Source organism: Canis lupus, chromosome 20 (assembly GCF_011100685.1).
Source record: "Canis lupus familiaris isolate Mischka breed German Shepherd chromosome 20, alternate assembly UU_Cfam_GSD_1.0, whole genome shotgun sequence".
Lineage (NCBI taxonomy): Eukaryota > Metazoa > Chordata > Mammalia > Carnivora > Canidae > Canis > Canis lupus.
The window spans coordinates 29,460,041-29,487,179 of record NC_049241.1 but is presented as its reverse complement, the minus strand read 5'-3'; the positions used below and the strand labels follow the sequence as shown (position 1 = coordinate 29,487,179).

At 38.6% G+C, this 27,139-nt stretch overlaps 1 protein-coding gene across 4 annotated transcripts in view; it reads left to right on the top strand.

The window, feature by feature from the left end:
• Positions 1 to 27,139, top strand: part of PTPRG (protein tyrosine phosphatase receptor type G) — a 703,723-nt gene that overhangs the window by 172,118 nt on the left and 504,466 nt on the right. For 3 of the 4 annotated variants that reach the window (XM_038565974.1, XM_038565973.1, XM_038565975.1), the window contains exon 2: positions 5,358 to 5,462. The exons of the other annotated variant lie outside the window; for it this stretch is intronic. In XM_038565974.1, coding sequence (XP_038421902.1) covers positions 5,358 to 5,462 — 105 coding nt within the window. The remainder of the gene's footprint in view (positions 1 to 5,357; positions 5,463 to 27,139) is intronic. 4 annotated transcript variants of the gene reach the window in all.

Below are 27,139 nucleotides of genomic sequence, written 5' to 3'. Positions count from 1 at the left end.
CATGCTGCTGTTGGTTGGCTGTTAGAGTTTAGAAGAGTACAAAGAGTATTAAAATTGATTGAATTTGGTGTGCTGAGTCTGTATCTTTACTTGGGAACCACAGATTGTTTCATTTTGCAAATCTCTGCTCCTTGCCAATAAAATATTATGTTGCTTAATATACTCAATATACATTTTTTGACTGCTGTTCAAATAATTTCTAGAAGTTGTTTTAAAAAATGTTATTATATAATTAAAATATATTTGAGGAGGGGACTAAAGATTTTGTTTTGTTTTAAATTATGCAAGTGCCTTTCGTACATGATTATATTCTTATGGAAAAAGAAATCACACGTGACTGATAATGGATGGAGTAAAAGGTTAAACTAAATATAGTTATCTTTAATGAATAGTTTATGTGTTTCAAAGAAATCTGGTGCCAGGGTGATAAAGTCCTTTGCTTCCCTGTTCATTTCTGAGTTGTCTCCCTAAACAATTGCTTATGAGGTGCTTGGGATCATTCCTTCCAGCTTCACGTTTTTGGTGTTTGCCTCTGCGATAGTGGGCAGTGACTAGATAGTGAGAGGGTGGGGAAACGGTCATGGTTTTGCTTGTATAAACACACCCATATACATACACATGCTCTTCACCCCCACACGGACACCATCATCAGCCTTTACATTGTTCACGTGTGTGTGTATTCACTCACCCATTCTTTCACTGATTATTGAATGCCTGCTATATTCCAAACTCCATCATGGTCGGTAGCTTGAGAGTCTCCTTATCTCCAGGGAGTTTAGAGCCCCTCGGAGGCCATGCAGCATGTTCTTCAGAAGCAGGTGGTTTTTGTTTTTGTTTTTGTTTTTTTGGTCTATTCCTCATTTCCTATGTGCAACCTACATTGTATCTCAGTACTTTGGGTGGTATGATGAAGATAGGGGATAATCCACCTTCCTTGGGATGGCCCTGCCCTCTGTGTTCCCTCTTGTCCAATGGTCTGTATCCACCCAAATGACACCTCTTCTTTTTGTCCCAAGGGAACTTCCTTTTGGTAGTTCTGCTCAGCTGAGATCCCTACACCACAGTACGCTGCATGTGGATGGCTGGGAAGTTAAACTACTCTTTGGAGTGTGTATTCCGTTACACTGCAATGTCAGTGGAGGACCTTCTGGTGTTTACCTCCCTTGTTTCTTGAATCGGATATATCTTTGTAGGTTTGCTTTTTCCACTGAGTGTTTAGTGGGTTTTGGGAAACTGGCAAGTGTGGGTCCATGGCTTCTATCAAGTCTAATTAAAGATGAATCTAAGGACTTGGAGATTTTCACACTTACCTGATGAAACTTTAGACTCTGTTGCTTTGCTTTTCCAGCAGGATGGGTAACACAGCTGCCCACACAAAAGCCACTCCAATGAGAGATGGTCCTGGCAGTCCTTTGTTCCCTACCCTAGTGTTCTCAAAGGTTCCAGAAGATGAAAGCACTTCCTTTTCAGGAAAAAAAAAAAAAAAAAAAAAAAAGGACTAGTTGTCGATACTGTGATTCTAGATAACATCTTCTGTACAAAGTATAAATTAATATCCTTGAGGATAACTCCATTCCTCCTTTACTTTTATTTGTGAGCTTTCTGGTTCAGTTTAGATGTAGCTAAATTCTGAGGTTGACGCCATATTGGCATGATTTCTACAGTTGGCAGTTCATCTCTGCCTGGCTAGCCTTTTCCCAGTGTTAACTTAGCGTGTCAGGTTCCAGGCTGTGAGGGTGAATTGAGAATGTCAATGTTGAAGGGGATGTCTGGTTGAGCTCAGCAGGGAAGTTTGTGTTTTTTATCTCTAGTTCCAGAAGAGAATCACCCAAACAAAAAAAAAATTTTTTTTTTCTTTATAATACCTGTATTCCATATATTGGTACTACCCCAGATCAGTTGAATCTGAATCTCTGGTGGTAGGGTTTAGGGCATAGATGTTTTTATTTTTCTTTGTTTGTTTTGCTTTGTTTTATTTTCAAAGCATCCAGGTTGAGACTTAGAGCTCTAGTCCTACAATGGTCTTTTATGGAGAAATTGATGATCAGGAGTAGAGTTGACTCATTTGAAGGTCATCAAGGTCACCTTTAGTGTCATTTGGGGATCTTTTGTATACAAGGGACAGAGGGGTGACCTTTCACAAGTACTTGGTTATATAAAATATAAATATATATGTAAAGTGTTCCACGATATCAATTTCAAATTACCTTTGTCATGGGCTTAAATTTTGTCAACAGAATTGATCTATAGATTTTGTTTCCTATAGTGTGGTTACATTTTTGAGGTCCTCTGCTGCTCACTTTCTGCGTGATCCCCAACCAGGATCCTGAGAGGCTTCAGGATCCTGTTCTAATACTGGCAGGAAGAAAGAAAAATCTCTTTAATTGGCTGAAGTCCCCATTGCTAAACAGATCACTGGGACCTGGGGCGAGGTTTACAATGATTGGCTGCCTTAAGTTGGCAGGGATGGGGTGACAGGACATGGCTATGCATTGCATGACTTTGGGGTGTCAGGAGTCTCTGCAACAAATTTCTAATATATTTCTAATATATTATTAGGTATTTTAAAAACACTCTATGAGAAGGGGTGCCTGGCTGGCTCAGTTGGTTAAGTGTCTGCCATCGGCTCAGGTCATGAACCTGGAGTCCTGGTCAGGGGAGCCTCTGCTACTCCCTCTACCCCATCCCCCTGCTGAGGCACACACCTGTGCTCTCCCCACCACTTGCGCACATGCTGGAGCTCTCTCTCAAATAAATAAATAAATTCATTCATTCATTCATTCCTAGGGAAAAAAAAAATAAAACACTCCAAGCCCAGTGCTGATTTAGTTGCTCTGCTCACAATGTCTTATGTTTTTTGTAACAATGCTGTGAAGTTGTTGCTACTTTTACTTCCACTTAACAAACAAGGAAATTGAGGCTCAACACTGTTCCCCATTTCCTTGTTCAAGACAGTGTTTTACTCCTTACCTTGATAGAGGAAGGATTATTTGGGAATAATTGTTTAGAATGAACTAGCTCTAAGAAGCATATTAGACAGATACATAAAAAGTTTCCCACATGCACAGAAAATAAACTGAACAATTATTTATGTAGCATGCTTTAGTGGAGGGAAAAAATAGATTAGGAGTGTAGGAGATGGAAATTTTATTTTTGATCCCTAGAAGCTCAGAATGGTCAACTTCTTGGAGCTTTGCATGGCTCATCTGCAAAATCGTAGGATGGACTGGATGGTGGATACCTAAACCTTCATTATACTTTAAAAATGACTAATGAGCAAACAAACAATATTGGGTTTACTTTTTACATGTGTGTTTGAATTTTACAAGATTCTGGCTTCCCCATAAGGGGGGTGGGGGAGGGCCTAATGTCTATGGAATATCTTTAAGCATTTTTTTCTCTTAAAGCCACTCTTTGGAGCTGACATGGAAGATCTTCCACCTCTTATGATGGGTTATGGCCTGATAAACTCATCATAAATTGAAAATATCTTAAGCTTTTTAAAAATGTATTTAAGACACCCAACCTATCGAATGTTATAGCTTAGCCTAACCCGCCTTAACATGCTCAAAATACTTAAATTAGCCTACAGTTGGGAAAGTCATCTAACACAAAGCCTAGTTTATAATACAGTGTTGAATATCTCATGTAACTCCTTGATTTTGTATGGGATGTGATGTATGTATGTATGTACAGCATACAATAATGCTATATGGATGCTGATGATTGTAAGTGTGTTGGTTTCCACCCTCGTGATTGTGAGGCTGACTGGTAGCTATGGCCTTTGCTGCCCAGCCTCACAAGACAGGATCCTACCCTACATATTGCCAGCCCAAGGAAAAGATCGAAATCCAAATTTGAGGTTTGGTTCCTGCTAAATGCATATCAGTTTTGCAGAGTTGTAAAGTTGAAAAATTCCTACTTCAGTCGGTCATAAGTTAAAGACTTTCTTTTTTTTTTTAATATTTTATTTATTTATTTATGACACACACACACACACACACACACACACACACACACACACACACGCAGAGGGAGAAGCAGGCTCCACGCAGGGAGCCTGATGTGCGACTCGATCCCGGGTCTCCAGGATCAGGCCCTGGGCCCAAGTTGGCGCTAAACCGCTGAGCCACACGGGTTGCCCAAGACTGTACTTTCTACGTTTCCTAATTTGCCATCGTGGTGACATCATTATCATTACTTTGGCTAATTTGGGATGGAGAATATATTGTTTTCCTGGTGCCATCTTACTCTTAAATTGAATCTACAGTTCCCCTAACCATTTTCCCTGCTTTTTCAAAGCACACCTGATTTTGTTTGGGTGCATTTAAATATTAACATAGACAGCTGGGATGCATGTTTGAAGTGTAATTCCATTTCATTTTGGATTCTGGGCACCTGTAGTATTTGTCTACTTACATGCCAGTGTATTCGGGTGTGGGCTCACAAGAATAGAAATTTACATTCATGAATTGGCTGGGAGGGGTGGGCTTCCAACACTATATCAGGCAGTTGGAAGCTCTCTATAATGGTGGAGAAGATTGGATTCATTGTGAGTTTTCAAAACATACACCATTAAATGGAATTTCTTTTCGGAGCAATGTTGGCTTTGTGGGTTTCATGTTTCTTATCTTCATGTGTAACAGGTGACTATCTGGGGTCCAAAGGATATGGAGGACTGGTACTTACTATGGTCAGTCTCCCAGGCCTTAGACTGGGAGGTGCTTGATGGTAGAGGCCCTGGCTTTGATGTGGGCATGCTTATGTGTGATTCCCTGATGTCTTGCTTGCTTACCTGTGTTACCTGGGACCAGTTCCTTAGGGTGTCTGAGCCTTAATTCCTCCATCTGTAAATGAGATGGGATGACCCCTTTTTCTTTGAAGATCAGATAAGGCATAGAGGCCTCTTGCATCTAGGACATACATAGGCTTATACATGTAGTCAGAACAAAGACCACAGGTTCCAAGTGTGCTGTTACTAGTCCTATGACCTTGGGTAGGTTAAAGCTACTTAACTTCTCTAAGGTTCGGTCTGCTTATCTATAGAATGGGCTTGTTATGGGCTTCACTGGGTCTGTGGCCCGGTAGTGTTCAGATAATATATTATATGTAAAGTGCGAGTGCACCATGCTTGGTGGCACAAAGGCTCCTTGTAAGCTACTGTTAGTATTAATATTCATCCTGGAGGCCCATTAGTCTCGCTAGGCTACCCTATTCTTTTTCTGTAAAATCAGTAGGTTCTCTTCCATTACCCTTGGGGTGTGTGCTTCTAGGAAGTCACCTGTGGTGTGTTTGACACTCTTCCTCTGTCCAGTGGAGTGAAGACTTTGACTCATTGTGCTCTCCCCCTCTTCCAGCCCTCACAGAAGGCTACGTCGGGGCCCTGCATGAGAACAGACACGGCAGCTCGGCGCAGATCCGCAGGCGCAAGGCTTCAGGAGACCCGTACTGGGCCTACTCGGGTGAGTTGATGGGTTCCAAACCTGGTTTGCACAGGCCAGTTGCCATCCTTTTAAGCTCCCCAGAAAGGACTCTGAATCTCTTTCACATTGAACTTATTTGTTCAGACCTTTTTGTAGTTCACTAAGAGTTGAAACACTCCAGCCTGTTTTTCCTCAAGGTTATAAGTACCAATTTATTTCTTCCACCTGTTTTCTCCACTTGATCTTAGCCAAAAGGCCGAGAAGCGATCCACCTGTTTTCTCAACTTGCTTTTCCCCCTCAATTTGCATTTGTTTCTGAACTTTACTTGTTAATGAGTTATTGTACCAAACTTGTAATTTCCCAAAAGACACGGTCTTTTCTCTTCTGTCTTTTCAGTAGCTGTGATTTCGGAAAGCAGAAAATACAAGGCTAGTCTTGAGCTGCTAAACGTCTGCTAAATATTACAAAGCGTCACATATCAAAATGATCTGTTTTGCTTTAATCTAAATAATGCAACTTTATTTTCAAATCAGATCTCGTTAGTTGAATATATTTCAGCCCTCTATGGTATTCTGCATTTCTTTTCATTGTTGCTTTTAAGCTTTTAGCCTTCCAGCCAGGGAAGACAGACAGCATTGTTAAAAATATGTTGAATATTACATTGCAAATAATATTCTTACATTCTAAGTGGAGAGAAATGAAGACCTGTAAGAATATACAGATGTTTCTGGATTATATTTCCAACAAGTACCCAAAACATATAGGTGGATTGTTATTTCTAAAAGAGATTTTGATGCTCCAATATATATGGAAAATGTATTATAGCTAATTAAGGAGGAATGGTTGAAGAAGATAGACCATTTTGGAAATTACTTTGGCACTAAATAATTCAAATAATTTGTCTGAAAAGGCTTGAAGCCACAAGGTATTAGTATTAATAATAAATCTGTGTTTATGCAACGTCATTGCATATAGATTTTAAAGGCATTCTTTTCATAATGATGCTCTGGTTTAAGTCCCGAATTTCCACCTGCAAATCTTGTTAAATTTATGTCAGTGTAAAATTTATAGGCTTGATCTTTAATTACACCTTATCTATTGGCTTTTTGCATCCTTTTGTCTATTGATAAATCTCCTGCCCCTACAGGGAGAATAGCCTATCTGTTTTGTTTTGCAAGGAACAGATAGTGATTCTGAAGTCTTCCATCACACCCAACTCCCTGTGATTAGAATTATCTAATTAGAGCCTTTTTGTCACCATTTCTGATAAATGAAGGAAATTGTGAGATGAAGGCCAAAATTACATATATATATAGCTTCTTGCCAAGAAACCTGAAGAAAATTTATCATTTTGTACTCTGTGGCTCTGATACCAGTTAGGAAGAGGCGTAAGTGGCCTGCTATTTACAGTTCATCAATTTAGAATAACAATGCTGTTAGTCAGGAAATTGGAAGTTATACCCCATCAGCATCTCCAATTCCAAATGGCAGTGAAGAACTGAAAGTCCTAAAACTTTTCCCATTATTCAGTTAAGAAGGGATGTAAGTGCTGCAGTCTTTGGAAGGGAGCAATTCTTGATATCCTTAGCTCCAGTGGACTTAATGAGTGTCCATTTTGCATTTCTGGAATGCATTTCTGGAATGGATTTGGGAGCTACCTCTATAGGTGGATGGGCTAATAGTTCAACTTGAGGCTTTGACACCCCTTTTCTGTAAAAGCCAGACAGTAAATATCTTGGGCTTTATAGGGTGTGTTGGTTTCTCTAGTAACAGCTCAACTTTGCCAGTATGTGCAAAGGCAGCCATCATAATCCTAGATAAACTGGCTGGGTTTCCATAAAGATGTATTTATGAACACTGAAATTTGAATTATGTGTAATTTTCATGTGTCAGAAAATAGGATACTTCTTTTTTATTTCTTTTTTCTCATTTAAAAATATAAAAGCCATTCTTAATTTACAGGCTGTATTAAAGCACATGGCCAGTTGGATAGGGCATACAGGCTATACTTTGCCCACCTGTCTTCTCGATGGGATGTGACAGTCATATGAGGAATCCCCCAGAAGATACAGATTGGTTTGGAAGAACCAGTGAAGTTATTTGCTTAGGGACGAAATGGAGAAAATAAAATGTAAAAGGAGAAGAAAAGAATGAGACAGGTATCAATTAATGGTACATAGTCCTCATACTTTTACCAGGCCTTTCTGAAAATTCCACATTATCAGGGGTTGCTTCACACCAATTTGGGAGAATATCGATTCTCCTGCCAATAAGACTTGGGAGCCATCAGAGACACTCCTTAGCATTTGGCCAGTAGACAAAGACAGGTCAGAAAGGGGTTGTTGTCACTTATGACATTTCTGACCAAGGCCTTGAAACCACAACAAAGTAGATGTGGGCTCTTAGGTGCAGCAACATACACCTCTAGGTGTAAATGCTGCCTGAACAGTGGGGCTGCTGAAAGAAAGACTTGCTGTTTGTAGGAGGAATTGTTTATAAATTTAGTAAAAGTGAAGCAGGCCATTTCTGAAGATGAGTTTGATGGTTCAGATTTTAATTTCATGACTGTAATTCACAGATGTGTCTTAGTTTCTCCTAAGATGATACTGGTTTGTTGGGTATGTGGTATGTGACAGTATGAATTTTGAGGTCACACAGACTGTGGCTTAAATATAAGTCATAATATCTTTATGACACTGGGAGGACATTTAATTCCTTGGAGATGAAGTCTCTCCATCTTTGAGTTGTGGGTAATTAACAATACTTCCCTTGTAGAGTTGTTATAGGGATGAAATGAAATAATATGTGTGAAAAATCTAAGATAGTTTCTTGCATCAAGTACCTAATATTCCTGCTGCTTTAGACACTATTATTATTTTTGCTGCTGTTGATGTTATTAGTGGGATTCTCAGTGGGTAACTGTGATGGACAGTGGGTGGGTACTAGGCTGTCCTGAGAGCTGAGTAAGCTGAATTTCGTCAGTTATGATTCACAACAACTCCCCATTAATTTTTGGGAATGAGAAGTTTAAACAGATTATCCTCAAGTTCAGGGCTTGGCCAACTATACAACCTGCTGCTGGTTTTTTTTTTTTTTTTTTTTTTTTTGAATAAAGTTATATTGAAACACAACCATGCCCATTCCCTTGGGTATTGTCTGGCTGCTTTTGTGCTGGGGTTGAGTAGTTGCTACAGATTGACCAAAAAGCCTAGAATATTTTTATCTGACCCTTGAGAGAAGTTTACCAATTCTTGCTCACATTGAGATAGCTTTGGTTTTTGAGCAGATGTTAGCCTGACTCATAAACAGAACTGTTCAGAGATTTGGAAAATGTATGTATATATATATATATATATATTTTTCCCCCTCCCTTGCATTTTCTCTTGAGCTGGAATATCCTCAGCAAGTCTCCTAGTTAGCATTCAGAGTGAGTCTGGTGATCCTGCTTTTGGAAAGGACTTGGGAGGAACAAAGACATGAGTGGAGTGGGATGTGCTTCGGGAGATGGATCAGGAAGATGGGTGGGTGTTGGTGGTTTTGAGGCCCCCCACCCCTGTATCCTCCTGAGTAGGTTGGTTTTGTGTGGATGGGGTTTGGTGCCTGATGGTGACCCAGTTATTTCACTGGCACCCTATCCCAGTCACTTGAGGAGAGTTGCAGAAGTTTTCGAGCTGTGGAGATCTGTATTTAGGATATTGTCATCACAGTAGTTCATTAATATCCGTGTAATTTTTACATTAGGACTAACCAAGTTATTTCATTTTGTCTGTATCACTTTGGATAATGCACATATCTTCATTATATTTGAGATGCTAAAATCTTTACGTCTGTAGGCTTATTAGACAGTGCCATTGTGAACACTTACAGCTTTAGCACAAGGGACTGTTTATTGAGGAAATACGTACTCTGGTCCCATTAGGATCATCTGAAGATAGGTTTTCTCTCTGGTTCTTAATTTTGTCTACTGTAAAAGAGAGGGTCATAATATCTGAGTTCAGTGTGAAACTATTATGGATAGGAGTTAGGAAGTAGAACATAAATGTAAGATACTATTATTGTTCACTGTTAATAGCTTTGTAAGTTGAAGACTACTTTATGTCTTTGGGTTTATTTTCCTTATTCCAAGACAGGGCTAAAAAGGGGAAAAATCTCTTTCTATATTGCATATAGAATTAAACTGGAAAAAAAAACCCCTAATAGATTGAATCAGAGTTTCTCACTGGAAATATTAAAACAATTTTTCTGTTAGGTTTACTTGCCTTAAGACACAGATCTTTTTCTGTGTTACCTGAAGTGATGACAGCTCATGAATTTTGGAATTTGCCCAGAACTTCTGTAATTAATACACAAAAAGTAACAAATGCTAGGTAGGTCATTGTTGCCGGAAAGGGAAATGAGAAACAAATCTGGAGCAAGTTCAAGGGGAAATTGGAGGCATTTTTATAAAGCTCTCTGTTTTTTTCTCCTACTCGTCAGAGTCTTGGAGGAAAAACAGGTTGTGGTTTCTCCTCCCATCCTTTTTTTTACTTCTCCCATTTGGTTTTGTGCATTTCGAATAATCAATATCTCATGTTCCTTCGCTATAGCAAGATTCTGTGAATCAATACAAGGGGGACAATTCTCATCGTTAGAGGAATCCAAAATTTCCCGCAAGAAGTGTCTGGTGTTGTGCTGAGAAGAGGCCCAGCAGGATAATTCTAAGAGGGATTCCAGCTGTGGCCAGGACGTTGTAGGAGGGGACATCCAAGGTCCCTTTCAATTGTCCTGGGTTTGATGACTTACTCAGCTGTAAAATGGAGATAAAGAGGACATACCTTGCTGGATGGCTTTGGGGATTAGAGGTAACTTCTATAAGCACCTGGTATAATTCTTGGCCTCCGTTCTGGAGTGGAATACGTATTACCCACTTGGAGTTTAATTATATGCCACCCCACTACATTATTCATATAAACATCTCGTTTTATAAGGCACATGCATGTGTGTATGTGGTGCATGTAGGTGTATGTTTCATTTCCCCAGCTAAATGTTGAGTAATTCCATAGGTTTTTTTTTTTTTTTTCCTACTGGGTATCAGAGTATCTCATTTTATGCATATTTAGTGGATATTTTTCAAGTAGGTGAATGGATGTATAGATAAATGAACTCCTGTCAGATTCCTGGCTTGGGAACTCACTAAGGGGATCCTGCCATGAAATTCAGGTAAAACAGTGGGTGATTTACAGAAGATTTCACCATTGGATCCTTTTAAGTAATCAGCTCCCCTGGTAAACTAAAGGTATAATTAAATTCCTAAAATATCATTTCCATGATTATTTTTAATAATGTCTATAAAGGGTAAAGCAAAATACACATACCTGCAGAAGCCTGCCTTTGTCATTAGAACAATGGAAGCCATTATAGAACCTCAGAGTTTGATATTAATATTGTATTAATTGTTCTTTTCCTAATGTTTCCTGTGAAGTTTCTAAAGGGAATCATTTCCCTAGAGACACTCTATTTGCAATAGAGAGCTTATGATCTGATGGAACCATACCATTGGGGAGGAATCAGTCTTGAGATTCATCCTTCCAAGTGTAATTCAAAGTTACCTTTATTTATCGTGATGTCTAGCCTGACCCCTCTCCCCCTTATTTATCCATCGAACACACTTATTAATTGCTTACTGTAGGGCAGCCCCAGTGGCTCAGTGTTTGAGCGCTGCCTTCAGCCCAGGGTGTGATCCTGGAGACCCGGGATCGAGTCCCATGTTGGGCTCCCTGCATGGAGCCTGCTTCTCCCTCTGACTGTGTCTCTGCCTCTCTCTCTGTGTGTCTCTCATGAATAAATAAATAAAATCTTAAAAAAAAATTGCTTACTATATGCCAGGTGTTATACTATAATGGGGGGTGGTGTCCAAGAAGCTCCCAGAATTGCTCCTGCCTGATCCCAGCTGTTAAAAATGGGCAAGTGTTTGCCTGAACATGTGGAATCTTTGAGCCATGAAATGATCTTGTAGTGACTGGGGAACTCAGAGTAGCTCTGTAAGTCTCAAGCCTATGGTAGGTTGGAAACAGTTGAGGGAATAATGCAGAATGTTGCACCTTGATGGGTCTTACAGTATTCTTCCAGTGACCTAGAACATCTATCTGAGGGTGATAGGGAGGCCTTTAAGGGTTTCATGGTGGGAATGGACTAAGTTGGTTTTATATTTGAGTAAGACCTCTGGTTGAAGGGTTAAGGATCTGTCAGTGGTGGAAGAACGCAGGATGAAAAATGATGGTGTTGTATCATCAGAGATTTGAGAGATAAGAGGAGAGAGTTGATGGGAATTCATTACCATTAGTAAGTGGTTGAGAACACAAAGTCACTTGTCTAGGATGATCCCTGGAATGGTTGAAGATGGCACTACCTTTAATTTAAAATGAGTAAAGAGGAGTGGAGGGTTGGCTGTGAAGGTAAAGATTTTGGACTTGAGCCTATTAAGATATGGTATAGTGTTTTGTCCATACTTCTTACAGTCTTAAACTTGATGCTTCTTGAACAGGACCTTTATCTGTAATGAATCTTGGTATTTCCCTGTTCTTACTTAAATGTTTTGGAATAGGAGGACCTCAAGGTAGGGAACACATTGTAGAACAAACTGTTTCTTCCTATAGGTACTCTTTTTCTTTTACACTTGATCTGTGATTACAAGGATAGATAGGGTGAGAAAAAACACATATGGTCACACACTAATCAGGACTTTATGTATAAAAGAGAAAAATGTGTTGCCATATGCTTAAGATACCTTGAGCATTTTTCAATACTTGGCCGAATCTGGCTTCCCCCGCCCCCACCTGTTGGAAAGAAACTGTTCTCATATCTTACTGATGCCTTCTTTTTTCTTGTCTTTTTCCTCTTTTTTTTTAAACTTCTAATCTTTGCCACCTGAGTTCTTAAGTTTTTTGGCATCTTTTTCTTTAGAGATAGATTCACAAATGTTTGCACAGTTAATGGATGCTATTGTATGCTGTAAGAGGACATCAATAAATTCCTTCAGGTCCTTGTGACCCTTTGAAAAGCATCTTAGGAAGGTGAAATATTGTTCAGTACTGTGTTGGTATCAAACAATATATATCAATGATTACAATTTTAATTGTTGCTATGATGGGACATTTAAAATGTGGCTAAATGGAAGACTGAGACTTTGGGTTTTAAATTGACTCTGAAGGTAGCATGTTGGTAGAGTCTTTTTGGAGGGCTCTTTGGCAAAATCTGTGAAAATGTTAAATATTGATAGTCTTTGATCCAGCACTTCTGTTTCAGGGAATTAGTCTTTTAGAAACACTTATACACATACCCAACATGACATTGTGTTTAACAGCCTAAGTAACCGTAAGTAGGGATTTGGGGTAATTGTAGTATATCCTATGATGAAATTCACATTAAATATCCACCAAAATGAAATAGATATATACATTAGAGTAATATGGTTAATCAGGTTTCTATTAATGAATAGAGCTGAGTGGTCTGGAGACTATACACAGAAGTTAATTGTGATTATTATTGAGAAATGAGGGCTATTGTCTTTTTTACATTTATATCTATAATGCTTTAATATCTTAAAGAATTATATCGAGAATATTTAAATTTCTTATACCAGTCCATTCATAATATTTCCTGAAGTAATCCTTTTATTTTTGAATAGTTGATTGGCTTGTATTAAATTTAGGCAGTTTTCTTTATAACATTTTTTAAGAGAGAGGAAGAAAGGAAAAATTAAAGGAAAGCCAGAAGGGAGGCAAAAGGCCTTTTGTCTCTTTAATTGGCTGTGTCCAAATTTTTTAGGTGGAACATTTCACTGGTATTTCAACTTTTATAAAATACTGATATGAACCATGCAGAAATTAATGAACTGATATTGACTCAGTTTGAAAATGAACATCAGGATTTATTGAGCAATGCAGTAAATATTGGCCTGGGCAGAGATAAGGTCAATATTTGCTTTGATACAACATAAGTCTTAATATTCAATAATCTAGAAATTTACTGTTTACAGAAGGTATCCAGAGTTATCTGTAAATATATGTTTTTCATATCTGTGATGAATCAATCAAATATCTTTTTTCTTGGTTACAGATTTGAAAGGATGATGTTCTCTCCTTTGAAACTAGCTTGTTGGGGGCAGTGGTGGGGGGAGTGTGGGTTATTGGAAGGATATTATTTTAAAATTTCAATGGGAAAATATGCCTAGCCTCATACATGCCTAAAAAAATTGGAAAGCAATTATCTGAACGTGCTATGTAATTTATGTTAAGGCAACTCATCTTTTTTCTTACCTGATACTATATACTCATTTATTAGATCTGATTTGGTTCATAAAACCCAATACCCTGACTCTATAAAACGGGGAAATGTTCTGTCTTTCCCATTGGATATTGTTAAGTAATGTTACATGGATTTTTTTTTTTTTTTTTGCAAATAAAATGTCATTGATATATATCATGATGAGTAACACTTTACTGACCTCTCCCAGGTTGAAATTATGAAGTTGAACTGCACTTCCATTCCTTATTTTGTTGTCTCTTCTCTCATTGGGTGGGCCTGGTAGTAATATTAAAGGAAGAGCTGTCTTCCTGGCTTGTGAACTTTTATGACTGCCCATCTGTAGCTGGTATGTGTCTAATATATGCTTAAAGATTGAATTCTCTCCCTGTTTATTTAAATTCAGAAGGGAACTCAGTCCACAAGGTTAAGTATAATTCATTTTGTACCCAAGCAGAAATCTTATAGAGTCTGGTTCTGCTTGGTCCACCTTGAGTGTTCTTTCAGTCTGATGGTGGCATAGACTGGTGATGTTAGCCTTCAGTGGTTTTGTGAAGTGATCCTGAAATTAATCTCACCTCTATTTTTCAGCTGGTCATCTCCCATGACCCTACTTGAAATCAGTAGCATTAAGGGTAGTGAATCTTCTTCGTTGTCTCTCTTGCTAATAAAATTTAACCTGTCTTCTATTTCATTTATATTAACCCCAATATCTACCATGTGACGGGACTTTGTTTAGTGGTAACGTGTAAAACACGGAACCTTGCTTTCTTGAGAAATACTTTGTAGTAACTTTAGGAATCCTTTCTTTTCATTAAGAATATTGTAGTGTATAATAAATAATATTTTCCCTGAGCATAGTATTGAATGTGATTTTATTTCATATGAGAAATGACTTTAACCTGCTATATAAGAACCTGACTTTTAACATAATAAAGTCATTTCTCGAGTTGTTTATCAAGGAGAAACTAACAGCATGGTGCTAATCGGTCTTTAATACTTCTGTCACTTGCTGGTATCTCTTTTAAACAGAGATGGGTCTTGCCCAGAGCCTTTAGCTGGGAGAGTAGTTTAGAATTTCATCTTGTGGCTTTTATAATTTCCTGGTTACTCTTCATATCTGGCAGGCCATGCTCGTTTTCCATTCTGGTTTGTTAAATTTCCTATTAATTATATATTTAAGATTTTATAAAAAGTGAGCATGTTTAAAGAAAAGTTTAAACTTAGCATTTGTACAATTGATACTCCAATATGGCAAAATAAATCTCCTCTAGGAGATATTGTTACCATCCCAGAATTGAAAACCTCTTATCACATGCTCTACAATCAGCCTGTATCTGTGATGTGAAAAATCACGAAGGGTAGGGGCAGCCCGGTGGCTCAGTGGTTTAGCGCTGCCTTCAGCCCAGGGTGTGATCCTGGAGACCTGGCATCGAGTCCCATGTCGGGCTTCCTGCATGGAGCCTGCTTCTCCCCCTGCCTGTGTCTCTGCCTCTCTCTCTCTGTGTCTGTCATGAATAAATAAATAAAATCTTTTAAAAAAAAATCACAAAGGGTAAAACGTTTCCATGAATTGGCTTAAAAATTAAGGGAGATATTTATGCCCTAATTTGTCAAGTATAGCTCCCTGTGTGTCCTCGTTCTAGTATACCCATATAGATTATTAAAAATCTTAAAATTCACACTAGGCTAAGCCCCCTGAATGTCCTCACTATCACTTCTTGGCCATTTCTGAAATCTTCCCCAGATCAAACAGTGGACCTATGTCTACCTTCGATTGTTACTGGTTATTGTCTCTGATTTGTTAAATATTTTTAATAGATGGAGTTTCAGAGTGAAAGGGGTCTAATGGGGCATGTTTTATACTCTTCAGGCCACATGGTGAATTCTGTTGACCTTGACATCTTCCCTGGGCTTGGGAAGCAACTTGGTCCAAATTTTCTGTTTATGTAGATCCACATTCTCCCAGTTGGAAGGCCCATTTTCTGGGAGGAAAATAAGCTCCTTCTAGAAGCTGAATGAAAATTTGCTACTCCCAAAGGTAACATTTGGTTGCTCTGCCCCAATTATTATTGACCTCCCCTTCCCCCGCCTCCCGAAATCATTTTTCTCTGTTCCACCCTTAACCCTAGTTCCAATGTTAAGAAAATGCTCTTCCTTCTAGTAGGCATGCATGCCATTTGTACATTTGGTATTGATTGGTTGTTGAGAAATTTTAGCAGGAAAATGAAATATGAGCTTCTTCTAAGGTGTGTGAGTAGTATCTGCAAAGGTGAGAGGAGCCATTTATAGTGTGTTTCTGCTTCTGGGACTCACTGTGATAATGCAGGTATTTTCTCCTCTCTATTGTGAAGTATATAGTCCACACTCTCCTCTTGGGGAATGAGTTTTGACACTTTCTGAAGGTCCTGTGGCTTTTACATTCTTACATCACCTCTTAATGAGCTATCTTATATAACATTCTTTTCCTGTAAAGATTGCCCTTTCTCTCACCATCCACTAGGGTGGGAAAAGGAAATTTCAACACTCCCGGCCAATTGGACCCATACCTGCTGTGCCAGAAAGAACTAGTCAAGATTTGCTTTACTTTGTCTCATGAGGACTCCTGGCTGCTGGCAGTAGTACCAGGATTTTTCTCCCATATTCACACAGAAGTCATTTCCGGGAGCATGTCTGCATATAAGGATTTGTTTTTGCATCTGTTGCCATGTTTTAGACTCTGGAAAAGCCTTCCTGCTTCTCCTGGCTTAATAATAAGGGCAGTTTATGATCTAACATAGCCCTGTAGAGGCAGGGCACTTTTAGGCTGTATGTTTGTGGTCTGCTATTTTTAATGTATACTCGATTGCTTTGTCTTAATTGATGTTCAAACCAACCCTCTGAGATAATGCCATTTTTTGCAGAAAGGCAAAAGTTGGTTGGGAAGTGGGCTTCCTAGGGAGCAAATTGGAGACCTCTCTTGAGCAATGACACCTGTCTGTCTGCACCTCTCTCACCCCAGCCACTGTAGCTAAGTTTGGAAGTGGGGCAACATGATGTTTGCAAACATCCTCTTAAATGCAAAGCATTAGGTGCTGATGTTGATTTAAAATCTTCCTGAAAAACTTGCATACACACCAAATGTCCAAGCTTCTCAAATCCAGAAAGGCCTCATACAGGCCTCCCTTCCCTTTGATGGTCTTAGGGAACTGTACTGTTATAAGACCCAGCATTATCTTTGCTGAGGGTCTATATATTTGGCTAGAGAAATCAGGGACTTTTAATGAGTGAGGTGTGTGTGTATGTGTCTTCCTCCCTCTAGTCTTCAGTTCACTAAGTTGTTCACTGAAGGAGTGTTTATTAAACACTGGCCAGGAGGCAGGCTGAGTTCTAGGCATTAGGGTGACAAAAGAGAACAATAAACAAAATGCCTTTCCTACCTGGTGGAGGCTGACAGGGAAGCATACACAAATAGGTAATCTCCTCAAATAATGCTATAAAAAAGTAAAGTAAGGCAATTGAGAAAGATGAAGGGCAGAGGTGCTATTTCAAAAGGAGAGGCCAGAGAAGGCTTCTCTCTGCTGAGGAGAGACCGGAATATAATGAGACTAAGCTCTGTGGATCTACGGCGCAAGCAATCCAGGTAAGACCATGAGAGGACACAGTGGAACCCAAAAGAGGTTAAACGTTAGACCCGAAAATCACTCTGTTAATTTCAGTTGGGCCTTTTTTCTAGAATTTTGATTAACTCTGGTTGCTGTAAAATGTCTTACAAGGCCCAGAACAGCCTCCACAACACAGGATGATCTGGCTCACAATGTCAATAGTATCAAGGTTGAGAAACTATGCTAGGGACGTGCCAGAGCTTATTGCTTTTACATAGCCTGTTGCCATGATGTGATGAGAATTCCACCTTTCTAGTTAGTTATTGATCCACAGGCTCAAATGTGGACAATTGAGCCAGGTTTCTGTGGCAAGAACTCAAAATGTCGAGTCATGATGGCTAGCTAAGGCATTATAGAATTCATTGAGTGGCCTGATGTTCAGTCCTCTCTGGACACTGGAGAGAAGACATGGAAAGCTTGGCAAATTGACTATTCTAGGAGTTTATGCATGAGAGCATAAAGGAATGAAACACAACAGTGGTTGTGTGGAAAAGCTTACCTTTCACATCATGGGAAGGCAATGAATGATGGCTGCACTGCAGTAAAGAGGTGGTGAGGTTGCTTTTATTGTTATTGTTTTATTTTTGAGGACCCTGGTGACTATTCCATGTGTCAACCCTTTGATCTAAGAGGCTGCTATGAAATAATATCTTTCTTAGTATTGCTAACCATGAAGGATCCTCCAGAATAGCTGATCAAGCCACTGTAGCATTATGAGAAAATTTATAGTTACCCCGTGTGAAACTTGACAAGTCACTTCAAAGCTGGGCAGGGCATAGCAAATGTTCTGAAGAGATCACTTTTAACAAAGAGAGTAGAAAGGAAAAGAGAGCTATGAATGATGATTGGCAGGTCATCATGATCTAGCATTTTGTCAAGTGTCTGCTGCTTAATATTTGATACAAGTTATAATAATGTTATAATAATGGCCATGGATTCCTCATCTTCTGTGGGTGGATTAAACAAAAATCACATTGTGTGGGGGGCATATAAATGGAGATATGTCTATTTAGTTAGATAAGTCATTGTGCCCTAAACTTTCTACAGAGTAAATGGCTATTATGTATTTGCCCTCTTGTTCCAAGCCCTTTTGTACATATTTAGATATAAATACAGATTTATATGGTTACTGGCCCAGGAGCTCAATGTTTTTTCTCCTTTGTCTTTCAGAAAAGAATGATGAATGTTAGTGACACTGAAGGTTAAATATACCAAGATCTAATATATTTATACTGATACTTCTATAGTAGGTCTATTGAGAATTTGAAAAGTTTCAGGATCACTCTAATGTCAGGCTGGCACAGAAATATTTTTCCTTTATATATATATTTTTAAAAATACTTACGTATTTATTTTTGGGACGGAGAGAAAAATCTCAAACAGACTCCCTGCTGAGCTCAGAGCCCAGTGCAAGGATCTGTCTCATGAACTTGAGATCATGACTTGAGCTGAAAATCAAGAGTTCAGGGCTTAACCAATTAAGCCACCCAGGCACCCATCTTTTCTTCTCAAAGAAAGAAATATTCTTTCTTTAAATTGGAATGATAACACCTTATTAACATATTGATACATCTATTTAGATTATCTTCGGACATGTATTATTCCAGTTCTTTTAGTCCGCACAATCTGAAGATCAATTCCAGAAGCCTTAATGGTGAAGATGATGTGAGAGGCACCTTCCTGCTCAAATAAATCTTGGAATTACTGTAGCTTCTTTTTCCCATCTGGGATTCTTTTCACATCCCTAATTACAAAGGACTTTATTCAGTGATTGATATTGACAAGAGACTTTCTTTTTGGAGTATTTTTTTTCTTTTAATTTTTTTCTCTTAGTTTTTGAGTCTAACATTTCTGATTGATTCCACATTTTCTAGGTCTCCATCTGCATATGAAAAGGAATGGATTTGGGATTTTAAATCTCTGGTGAAAATACAAACTGTGTTATACATAGGAAAGTATGCTCCTATCACAAATGTATTATTTAACACCATTATTATGTTAAAATATATTTTCCTAATTAAAAATTCTGAATATAAGACAGCTACTCATTTTTAAAATATGTGACTTAGAATAATACCATGCTTTGCCTCCCATTCCATTTTTTAAATAAGTAATTTTTAGTGGTAAGAAAGCTACAGTGTGTTCTTTTACTCTATTTTCTGGTTCAGGACTTATTCCAATATGTAATAATTTCACTGTAGTAAATAATTTTTCCTAATTTTCTTCAGGTAGACAACTCAAAATGTATAGATTCTCATTTAAGTAATTTGTCTAAAGCTTGCTTCACTGAGCGCTGCCCTTTGCAGAATGTATTTTACAGGATATTAAGAGCATTTAAAGTATTCTTTCATATTAATTGCTTGGCATTTAAGTGTTTAAGTTACCTTAATAAATTACGTACAGCTATAATATAGAAAGTGGAAAATACAGACTTCCAGAGTTCAAAGATACTTCATTGGTGGGTTGAATGCTTAAAATACAAGTTCAGATGAATATTTGATATTTGATTTTGAGCTCTCATTACAGAACAGAACAGATTTATGTATTGGGAGGACAGGAAATATAATAATTAGACATATATTAATTGATTTCAGATTTTTGTCTGTAAAATACTAGTCATAAATATGGTTATTAGAATACATGTTTATGGTCTTGGAATTTGATTCAGAGAGTGAGTTATTCATCAAAAAAGACACTAGTCCTACCATTTATCACAACGAATTGTGAATTTATATCTCTGTAACTCACAGGTGTGATGAATGCTTTTTTTTGGTAGGGACGTTTACTACAGAAATTAATTTTAGACATTGGGAGACTTTTATGGCCATTTTAACTGTTACTTAAAGATTTAAACAATTTTACCGATTTCTTGGCGTTAGCCTCTGGGAGTAGAGTTTCTGTGGGCAAAAAGATTATCATTTGAGCAGAAATTGTTGGAGTATCTCTGTGTTTCCCTGGGTAGTGAGTCTAAGGGGAAGACATCCTTGCCAATGGGCTAGTAAGTAGAGGTTGTTTCTCAGCATTGTTCCAAAGTCTGTGCCTGGAACATGAATTCAGTGGGCTGTCAATAGGTTTTCTATGGGAGCGTCTTGTGGCCAAGGAAGATGGAGAATTGCTGAAGGAAAAATGCAATGCTGCTTTCCTTATTGCAGGAATTACCAGAAACTTTAATATCCCACTCTTGGATACTTGATCTTCACTGTGTGCTCAGAAGAGAGGCAAAGGGTATGTGGGGACAGAGTGTTGATAGGTTAGGTAAGAGATTGATTTTTGGGAACTGGATCAGAATCTTTTGCCATCATTATTTCCTAAGAGCTTTGAAAGGGCCATGCTCCTATTCTAGAGTATGACTATAGGGAAATTTCAGTTGGAGAGGATGAGTTTCACATGATTCACACATCTGCTGTGAAGTGCAGAGGTATGCTTAATTCCAGGGAAAAGCCATGCTCATGTGCATCAGAAATATTTTCCACTTTCTTCCTTACTTAGTGGAAATGGAACATTCGTGTATAAGAGAATTCCTTGGGGGACGAAATGCTATTTAGTTTAGTGTGATGAAAATATGTATTCGAGTCACCATAAATGAAAATATTTACAAGAAATGACTGCATTTAAATTTATGGACATGTGTTTTGTATAATACCTTCCTTAAGAGGGTGTTGATGTATGGGATTGTGGGATGGTTTTATTTCATATTGAATTTGGGATAATAGAATTGTTACCAACAAATGGGTAGATGACAAGAATAAACCCCCATGAAGGGAGTTTGTGGTGACACTGAACTAAAGATTTTTCTCAAACCAGACTACACGTAATTGGGCCTTAGCTGGGGAAGATTAAGTTTGGATATTAAATTTTAAGAAGGAAAAAGGGATGCATAGCATGGAGAGAAGGAAAAGAACAGGGAAAGAGAGTACAGAGAGAAAAGGATGCTGTGATTCTCTCATTGTCCTTTTGTTTTTCCTGAGTGTGAAAACTAGCACACACCCCCTTTGGGAACATGTTTCCAGACATTGCCACATGTCCCTTGGGGGGCAGGCAGAGCAAAATCGCTCTTGGTTGAGAGTTGATGCTATTGAGCATGTAAGACATGATAATAATGGATGGTAATAGTTTGCAATAGTGTAGATTATTAGATGCTAAATTTGACCATCATATTTGACCTGACAAATTTATTTAGGTAACTATCAAAGGTTTCTTATTTGCAAGTGGGTGATCTTAAGTGTTTCTTCCCATTTGTTATAACAAATGTGGTGTTGTGGGTTTTATTTTCCCTTGACTTGTGCTATGTCAGCCCTGGAGAGCAATGAAGTTGATTGTAACTCAGATTGAAGATGAAGAACAGTAAGGCGTTGCCTTGTTAACGGGATATATGTTTGCCTCTGATTAATACAATTTATTGTTTAAGATTAACATTTAGGGATGAATGATTGGGTGTGTTTTTAGACCTTGTCTACCTTAGCAGGATTATAGCTGTAGCACCTCATCTCACATTTGCTTGCGTGAGGAATTAAAGATGCTGCCTGAATTAAGTCAATACAGTAGACAAGGTCATAAGGTTAATTAGTTGAATAAGTTAGCCTGCAGAATACACACACACACACACACAGACATACAATGTATATATAGTATATATGTTTTTTATGTCTGGAAGTTGGGAACACTAATTCTTTGAATGATTTCTTAACTTTGCATACACTTCTCCCGCCCCCCAGCATTTAATCTTGTTTCATTCAGATCATCTCTAATTTCTGTGGAAATCGCTTCATAAAGCATTTAGAAAGAGCTGTGATTTGAGATCATCTCTTAAAAAATGGAAATTGCGTATATCCAGGTTATAATTTTATCTAGATTTGGAGCTTAATAACTCCTAATATTATTTTCAAATTCATATTTTAATGTGATTAGAAGTGAGCTTTTTAAATTTCAGAGCAAGGAAGCAAGCTTCTTCAACTTTTCTTTTGCCTGCCAAGTAACGTTTTTTTCCCCTTGTCGTGAATGACAGTGCCCTTTGTCACACCTCCTTTTACCTTCTACTCTTGTGTCCTAGGCTTTTAAATTCTGTTTGGCAGACTTTTCCCTCTTCCCTCTTTACTTCTCTCTGTACCTAGAGAAGTTACCCCTACCTCTGGCTCTTGTTTCTCTCCTGGGACAGCTGCACCTCTCATTTGCCACAGCCACCTTTATTTTTCCAACTTTTTGTGTTTCATGTGGTGGGAGTTTGGTGAGGTGGAGGGAACGTTCAGTGAATGGAATGTGGACCCTTACCTCTTTTACAGTGTCCAGTGCCCTTAAAAAAATTAGGACAAAGAGAAAATAAAGTGCATTCTGATGAAACTTTGACACTTGATCATAATGAAGCTTTTAGTTCTCGTACTGTTGAGTGGAGGCTGGAAAATCTGCCAAACCTCTTACTCTGCATTCACGCTCAAGTTTGTTCTCGTATCTAAGAAGCAAGGAAGAAAATGGTTGTGCAAACTTGAACACCTTATCTTTCTGTATTTTTTTTGACTTTCTATGTAAGTTGAAAGGCATATTAATTTCATGTTTTGATGGTTGTCTGAGTTTCATCGGGACCATACAAGCTGTCCTTTATGTGTGACTTATGACTGTGTTTTAACTCACATTTAAAGATCATTGGGATGCTGAAGGTTGTTACTTGAATCTGTTGGCTTCTCTTGTAACTTATTTGGTTTTGCTGTTTAATTACCATGGAGATGGGATATAAATCTAATACCGAAAATAATTATTATACCTATGCAACTCATTTTTCATACTTTGGCTTAATGTGCTTCTATTCCAGTGAACTTTGGGAACAATGTTAAAATGATATTCCCTCCTCCCCTGGCTTTTTGTTTGTTTGTTTATTTTTGTTTGAGAGAGTGTAACTATGCCTGCTTAGGAGCAGGGAGGGGAGGAGGGTGGGAGAGATAATCTTTTTTTTTTTTTCCTAAGATTTTATTTATTTAATCATGAGAGGCACAGAGAAGAGTGAGAGAGAGGCAGAGACATAGGCAGGGGGAGAAGCAGGCTCCATGCAGGAAGCCTGACGTGGGACTCGATCCCAGGTCTTCAGGATCATACCCTGGGCTGAAGGTGGCACTAAACCCCTAAGCCACTGGGGCTGCCCGGGAGAGAGAATCTTAAGCAGGCTCCACACTCAGTACAGAGCCCTGGAGCCTGACTTGTGGCTCTTTCGATCTCAGGACCCTGAGATCATGACCTGAGCCAAAATTATGAGTCAGCAGCTTAACCAACCGAACCATCCAGGTGCCCCTCCTCCTTCTTTTTCCTTTGCTGAACCATAGTAGGTTTCAGCAGATACGAAAACTTTGGTAACTACTCTAATCCTTGTACACGCATGGTATTTTCCCTTTTTTGAATCATTGCTTTTCTTTTTTTGCCAACATTATTCTCTTAACGTAGAGTAGATATTCATTTGAGTCAATACATAAATGTCTATGTTTTCTTAGTCACATTTCATACTATAATATAGATTTAGATGTACCATAAGTCATTCAAACATTTCCTTAATAATTGACATTTGCATCATGTCCAGCTTTATGGACACTACCAAAGGGCTTTGGAATTCACCCTTACATGGTTGTTCATTTATGTATGTATGTATATATGTATTTAATTCTTTTTTAAATTTTTAAAAATTTATTCATGAGATGTGCAGAGACACAGGCAGTGGGAGAAGCAGGCTGCCTGCTGGGAGCCCAATGTGGAAATCATCCCAGAACCCAGGGATCACTCCCTGAGCTGAAGGCAGACGGTCAACCACTGAGCCACCCAGGTATCCCTTGTGTTTTTAGTTTTGTTAAAGAGATCATCAAAAATAAGGATGCAAGGTCAAAGAATATGGTGTCACTTTTTCTCATGCATTTCAGTACATAAGTTTTCAGATTTGATTATTTCTCTTTCACAAAGAGTGGGAGAAATGAATGGAATAACCCCGTTATATATAGACTGACAATAAGTGAATTGGTCAACCGTGAAAGAATTGGCTTTAGAGCCAAGTACAACATTTAAACAGCGGATGTAGATTTGCTGAGCTTAAACTTAAAATATGCAGGTGCATGTCTTAATAAATATGTATGTTGAGGGCTGCTGTAGGGTAGCGTGTGATGGAGTTGTGTTTGGGGATATTTAATCTGTTCTATCAAATCTTTGGAAGGATTTCTGGACAAATGTAGTCCTGTGGAAACTATTCTGAAAAAGTGATAATACCATACTCTAATAATTGCTTAAAGTTATAGATTTAGGGGATGGAAATTTACCAGATATAACTATTAAAGGAATAAAGTGATCCAGTGGTTTGCTTGCCCTGTTGTATATAATTTATTGGCATGAGAACTATTTTTTACTTGAGTTGAAGAATAGGAGGGAGGAAGACGACAGGTTGATACCTAACTATTGATCAGTGACAGCAAAGTAGCAAAGGACCTCCGTGTGGGGGAAGTTACAGGGACACTATAGACTTGGAAATTTGATACATGTGGCCAAAATGAAACATTTTTGGGGAGGATGGTGGTTAGTGGATAAGTAATACTTTATTGAACTTTTCATTTTTATGAAGGTATTGTAATGATTAATGTCTTTTAATTTCTTCCATCATCCTGAGATGAGGGCTTGGTTATTATTGTTATTTATAGGTGTGAAAATCAAGAAACTTAGGGCTAAGTAATTTGCTTTCTGCCCACTTCTGTATCCTGAGATCCTAGAAGAGGCTCAAACATGTAGCATGTGGTTAATAAAAGTCTGTTCCATGAGTAATAAAAGTACTTTAAAGCTTCTACCTCTTTACTTATGCATCCATCGAGGGCTTTGAGGGTATCTAAGAGATTGCAATCCTTCCCCAAATTTGACCACATAAAACACAGCAAAGCATGACCCTGATGGTTGATTTAAAAATAAAACAAAACATGAGCACCTGGGTGGCTCAGTGGTTTAGTGTCTGCCTTTGGCTCGGGTTGTGATCCTGGGGTCCTAGGGTCCTGGGGTCCTGGAATCGAGTCCCACATCAGGATCCCCACAGAAGGACTGCTTCTCCCTCTGCCTGTTTTTGCTTCTCTCTGTGTCTCTCATGAATAAACAAACAAAATCTTAAAAAAAAAAAGAAATCCTCAAAAACTAGTTTATTCACCATGGCAAAGTCTAAATGAGTTCGGTGACCAAGGGGTCTCCATAGGGATAGCTCTTCACATCAGTCTGGCTGGTGCACTGGGAAAGTGCACCCCTGCCAGACTGCATGGCTATTCATTTGTATGCTTCAGCTAATTATTTTTGCAGAAGATAGTATGGATATAAATATCTCATTTGGAATTTGTTTCCTGGCCCTTGGAAGTTTGGCTTTTTATATACTTAATGTGACAGTTGGTACTGGAGCTGTTGCATAAGGAGTCCTAACCAGAGCAGCGCCAGCGGACATCAGGGTGTGTGGATTTTGGCAGTCTCCGTTTGATGCAAATATCAAATCTGTTCCACTTTGTTCTTTGTGTGTGAGACTGGATATGTCTTGACCACTCTCTTGGGGAGATTTTGAAGTTAAACTTGTTGTTTCATAATTAGTACCAATAGCATCGACTCCAGAGGAGTGTGACAGGATTGGTGCATGCAGGCAGTGGAGAGTGAAGGGCACCTGTCCTCTGGTATCTGAACCCCACTTTCTTTCCACATGAGGCTATTGATCAGCTTCTCAGGTTGCCATGAAAACACAACCCTAAAAAAGGTTACTGGTTAAAACAAGATTGAAATGGATGCCTCAGTGACCCAGAGATTAAAGGGTCTGACTCATTCCCTGAAATGAAGAATTTATTCTTTGAACACCTGGTCCATCCAGTTCCAAGTTGGCCCCCTCTCCTGCAGTTTCTATAGCTCTTGATTCCCTGGTAGGTGCTCTCTCCCGTCACCCCCACCCCCAGGAATAATTTTAAGCAGCTTGCAATTGAGTGTGACATTTTGTCTTTTAAAGAAAAGTCTTTCAACATTTTAAACTTGCAAGACTGTAGGAGTGCTCACATAGAGACATGGCCTGCCTTATTTCTTGAATATGGGTGTATCTTTTTAATAGCACTAAAATAATGTTGCAAGACAAATGCTAACCTCATAAAGGAAATCTTCCTTTTGACAATTTAGTTGATATAAAAAGATAAAGCCAAGTCTTATCAAATGCCCAACAGACTTAAAAATACTTTACATAGATAGCTCACTTCTGTGTCAAACCAACACTGAAGATCTTAGCTGAGGGTTGAAGGTCCTGGTACCAGTAGATTAGGTTGATCTGACAAGTTCACATCTCCAGGTCTTTCTCTTTGTCATGACAGTGATTTGGAGGCCAAGGGGTACTATTTGATAAGAGACTGGAACTCCTCTCCAGTTCAAATGTGTTTTGCTATTTTCTTCTTTGGATGGACAAGGGCCATGAGGCTGACTCACTGCCTTTGAAAGTGGGTAAGTTTTTTGAGCTCCAAGTTCCCATTGTTAGAATTTTAAATTTAGTTTTATTGAACACATGGATATAGCATTGGTGCTTTCCCCTTTGTCAAACATGAGTAGAAATCCCAGATGTCACTTGATCGTTATGGAACAAAGTTCGTGTCTGTTAATTATCTTCTTCTGATTGGACTAGTTCTTCAGCCTCAGAAAATTGGGGGAAGCTCCTGTCAGTAGTGAGCCTTCTACCCATGGGCCTTACTAGGGTGGATCCATGTTCTTTTACACAAAAAAATCTTTCCCTTTAACAGCATGTGCCAGTTTCTTTATGTTCTCTGGTTGCAATCATT